At 32.0% G+C, this 5455-nt stretch overlaps 1 protein-coding gene across 1 annotated transcript; it reads left to right on the top strand.

Annotated features, from left to right (window-relative positions):
• Positions 1 to 4109: 4109 nt before the first annotated feature.
• On the top strand, positions 4110 to 4889 carry LOC102897478 (elongation factor 1-alpha 1; the record flags this gene model as incomplete). The annotated part of the gene is made up of 1 exon (XM_006921490.2): positions 4110 to 4889. A coding segment is annotated over exon 1 (780 nt), but the record flags the coding sequence as incomplete, so codon positions are not given.
• Between the last annotated feature and the right edge of the window lie 566 nt (positions 4890 to 5455).

Below are 5455 nucleotides of genomic sequence, written 5' to 3'. Positions count from 1 at the left end.
CTTATTTCCCAATGCTATAGTCAATGCAACCACAAATGTAGCTGCTGAATATTGCCTACCATGATATTTTATGTTCAAGAGCATTTTTGCCCCTTTCTCTCTTCCAAGATGAGGAGATGGAGAATGTAAAGAATACATATCTTTATGACTGAGTTTCTTCCCCGGAATTCTTCAGGTCAGAGTATATACATAACTGCCTTGACAATGTCAGTCCTTTAAGGACACGCTGTTCATTCACACCTCAAATTATTTCGTTAATATAAATTACTAATTGCTTTTATGCAGATGTTACCGATTCCCATTTCATTTCCGTGCAGGTCACTGAAGACCAAACAAACAACCTTGTTTTATTCTGTGATTTAATAAATTTAAAGCCAAAGTAAAATATAAAAAGACTTTGTTCTCATAAGGATAGAAATTGGGAAGATACCCTGAATGATAAGATGTTTTAGCAATGAACCGTATGTTTTCTTTAACAGAGAGAAAATAAGACATCTTTATCATAACTGCTTTCTATCATTAATGATAGATTTTACCACAAAAGACCTCTTATTTCAGAAGCTTATAGTATCTATGAGTTTAAAATAGATATAAGCTGCCACTTAATAATTTAGGACTAAAAGGTAAATGTCAGATTTGGGAGATTTTTCTCTCCAACAAATGCCTCAACTTGTGACTGAGTACAACTACAATGAGCACATGTGAAATTTTACATCAGATATTTCACAAAACTTGGCTTCAGGGAAAATATAAGGAAACTCTTTTCTTTTTATTTTGTTTTTAAGATTTAGAAGGTCAACAATAGAGACATGCTGAAGAAAAATAGAAAAGAGACTACTATATTTGATAATTTGCAAAAGCATGTTTTAAAGGCAGTTGGAATGAGAAATGATCATGGTCAATGATTTCATTAACCTTCAGAAACAAAGGCCAGAATCTTTTGGGTGTTTGTCTAAAATATATATATATATTTCTATTTATGGTCATTTTTGTCCATTCTTAAAATAAAAAGTAATTAAATCCAACTTTATGTTTAAGTTAATATGAGTTGCATATTATATGATATGATATGGACTAGTAAAGTATCTTATCTATCAATATATACTGGCATAGAGACATTTAAAATATTTCTTAAGTAAATGAAGGAAATAAAAAAGAAATAAAAAAATGAGTGTTAATTTTCTGGAGAACTTACTTAAAATGTCAGCTATTGCACTTAGAAATGAAGTAATAAAGCCATTAGTGGAAAAATGGCCATAAGTGAAAAAGCTATTGAAATCTAAATAAAGTCTGTAATTAAGTTAATATTCTGGTACTAATGTTAATATCTTAGCTTTTTTTTTCTAACTTGTATATGTTAATTTGAAGAATCAATGGAAAATTTGTTTTAACATTTTTCATATTTTTAGTTTTCAAGCTAGTTAGATCCTCATGCTATACGTGAAGCGGCATCATACCAATAAAAGTAGGCTGGGAGAAGTATGTATACTATAAACCCTATGGTCTCCAATAAAATAAAATATTATAGTTAATTGGCCAGCAAAAAAGATGAAATGGAATGGAATCATAATATATACTCATTATTTGAAGATTTAGAAAAAGGTGAAAAGTACTAAAAAGACAAATACAAAATAGACAGCAATATGGTAAATTTAAATTCTAAAGTATCAGTAAGCATATTAAATATATGCATTCTAAGTACCCAGTTGAAAGTTGGACATTTTCAGATTCAATAAAAGGCAATACCCAGATATAGGTTTCCCAGACAACAAATTTTATAAAGAAAAATAAGGCTTTTTTTAAAATTAATTTTTATATTTTTATTTCTTTCTATTATAGTTGACATACAATATTATATTAGTTTCAGGTGTACAACATAGTGATTACACATTTATATAACTTACAAAGTGATCACTCCAATAAATCCAGTACCCATCTGACACCATATGTAGTTATTACATTACTGATTATATTCCCCATCCTATACTCTATATCCCCATGACTATTTTGTAACTACCAATTTGTACCTCTTAATCCTCTCTCCCTCTTCACCCATCCCCTCACCCCCAATATGGCAAATGCCCTCTTTATGTTTCTATTGTTTCTATGTTTCTATTGTTTGTTTGTTTATCTTTTTCTCTAGAAATCATATGCCATTTGTTTTTCTCTGACTTACTCCACTCAACAAAATACTCTCTAGGTCCATCCATGTTGTTACAGAGGGTGATATTTTATTCTTTTATATGGCTGGGTAATATTCTTGTGTGTGTGTGTGTGTGTGTGTGTGTGTGTGTGTGTGTGTATCACCTCCTTTTTATCCTTTCATCCACTGATGAACACCCAGGTTTTCTCCATATATTGGTTATTGTAGATGATGCTACAATGAACATATGAATGCACATGTCCCTTCAAAGTAGTGTTTTTGATTTCTTTGGATAAATAACCAGAAGTGGGATAACTGGGTCTTTCTCCATCTCTTGTTAATAGCCTTTGTTTTAAAGTCTATTTTGTCTGGTATTAGTATTGCTACTTTAGCTTTTCTGTTTGTTTGTTAAAATTTTCATGAAATATATTTTTTCATCTCTCGCCTTCAGTTGCGTGTGTCTTTCAATCTGAAGTGAGTCTCCTATAGGCAGCATAAATAAGGGTTTGTTTGTTTATCCATTCAGCCACCCTATGTCTTTTGATTAGAGCATTTAATCTATTTACATTTAAAGTAATTATTGCTAGATATGTAGTTATTGGCACTTTATCATTCATATTATTGATTTTTTCTTCTTTTAAAAAAAGTCCTTTCAACATTTCTTATAATAAATTTCTTAGTTTTGATAAATGTACCATGGTTATGTAAGATGTTAACATTAGGGAAAATGGGTGAAAGGTGTACACAAACTATCTTTGCAACCTTTCTGTGTATCTAAATTTTCCAAAATGAAAAGTTTAACATTAAAATAATTAAGCTTGAGTTATTCCTTGCCTTAAAAAATTTATAAGTGCGCACTGAAGACACAAAAGGTAAGAAATAATATGTATTTTAATATCTAAGCAGTACTCACTTTATATGGTAACATAGAACAGTGAAAATGACTATACAAGCTGAAGCTATGAAAAGCAACTTTAATAATTAATGGAAAAATTTACAATTGTTCAATCAGCTTTTATATGCTTTATTAAAACATAAAAACTCCCTTACTGTCAATTATAAATGTATAGGGAAATAAAAATAGTAAAATTACCACTTATTTCACTGTCATTTAAAATATTAGAAACTTTGAGAATTGAAGTGTTTTATATCTTTTTAACGAAATTTATCAAGAGTGGTTTGAACTGTGCTTTCTTCCTCATTGTATAACTAGTGATATAGAGTAAACATCTTCTCTATGTTTTGATGAATTGTCTACTCCTTTCTAAGTTCGGATCAGCTTCAAACATTTTATCCTTCATGCTTTCAATATTGTGAAATATCTATGAGAGTTCTTTTTAAAATGTGAAGTTTTAACTTGTGTTATTTTCTCCAGATTATCTTCATCATTTTTGTTGTAACCATTTGCCTCATTTTTGTCAATACTTTCACCCATACTAAGTTCCTCCAGCTTCACAGCTAGAGTCTTTCTGGCACTGACAGTGTTAACACTCTCATGGTCAGCTATTTCTTCTATAACTCTATTTATTTTTTTATTCTAATTTCACTTTCAGTGCTATAGTTTTGGGGTTTTGTTGTTGCTGTTGTTGTTGCACTTTCATCTATATTGGCCAATATCCTCTTTTGATTATCTATTTTTGTAGAATGTTATGAGTTTATTTTTTTGGAGACAGGAGTCAATACAAATGTATTTTTTGCTGCTATACGTCAACTGAAAACATGGGCAGGAACCAACAATTGCAGACTTTGAAAAAAGCAATGTAATTGGTCACTGATGATAATGTGCCTATTATTTATGTAGTTATTTGTAGCCTGAAAGGCTAGCTACAAAGTTTGTAGTTTATACAATTACAGTTAATATATCATGGTAAAACAAACAAACAAAAATTATACGATAGTATTTTTTGCAATGGGTTTGCTGCCAGAACTCAGGTGTCATGAAAACCAACATTATATCTAAACCAAAATGGGAAAAGAAAAGACTCACATCAACATCGTTGTCATTGGACACGTAGATTCTGGCAAGTTGACCACAACTGGTCATCTGATTTACAAATGTGGTGGGATTGACAAAAGAACCATCAAAAAAAATGAGAAGGAGGCTACTGAGATGGGGAAGGGCTCCTTCAAATATGCTTGGGTCTTGGATAAATTAAAAGCTGAATGTGAGCATGGTATCACCATTGATATCTCCCTGTGGAAATTTGAGACCAGCAAGTATTATGTGACCATTGTTGATGCCTTAGGACACAGAGATTTTATGAAAAACATGATTATAGGCACATCACAGGTTGACCGTGCTGTCTTGATTGTTGCAGCTGGTGTTGGTAAATTTGAAGCAGGTATCTCCAAGAACGGGCAGACCCGTGAGCATGCCCTTCTGGCTTACACATTGATTGTGAAACAACTAATTGTTGGTGTTAACAAGATGGATTTCACTGAGCTGCCTTACAGCCAGAAGAGATATGAGGAAATAGTTAAGAAAGTCAGCACTTACATTAAGAAAATTGGCTACAACCCTGACACAGTAGCATTTGTAACAATTTCTGGTTGGAATGGTGACAACATGCTGGAGTCAAGTGCTAATATGCCTTGGTTCAAGGGATGGAAAGTCACCCATAAAGATGGCAGTGCAAGTGTAACCACACTGCTTGAAGCTCTGGATTATATCCTGCCACCAGCTCACCCAACTGACAATCTTTTGCGTCTGCCACTCCAGGATGCCTACAAAAAGAAAAAATCTCCAGAAAATAACTTTAAAGACATAAAAATATGTGACCTAAATTACAGAGAATTGAGGATAGTACTTCTGAAAAAACTCAATGAGATACCAAACAATTCATATCAATAATTTCAGAAACTGAAAAAAAATAACCATATCAGCAGAATGAGTTATTTAGCTAGGAGATTGAAACCCTCAAAAAGAACCAAATAGAAATTCTTGAGATGAAGAACACACTGAAAGAGGTGAAAAATGAAATAACAAGCTTGAGAAATAGAGTTGACAAAATGGAGGAAAGGATCAGTGATATTTAAGACAGAAATCTAAAAATAAATCAGAAGAAAGAAGAGAGAAACCAAAGAATGAAAAATAATGAAAGAGAAATGCAAGAACTAGCTAATACCATCAGGAGAGGAAACATAAAAATAATGAGCATTTTTAAAGGGAAAGAAAACGTGCAGGGATTAGAAAGCATTTTCAGAAAAAAAAAATAGTTGATGAGAATTTCCCAAATCTAAGGAATGAGCTGGAGCTTGGAATTCAAGAAGTCAACAGAACACCCAATTATCTCAACCCCAAAAGGGCTTCTC

This window comes from Pteropus alecto, unplaced genomic scaffold, assembly GCF_000325575.1.
Source record: "Pteropus alecto unplaced genomic scaffold, ASM32557v1 scaffold119, whole genome shotgun sequence".
NCBI lineage: Eukaryota > Metazoa > Chordata > Mammalia > Chiroptera > Pteropodidae > Pteropus > Pteropus alecto.
Note: the sequence above shows the minus strand (reverse complement) of the source record. Positions and strands in the feature narration are given on the sequence as shown.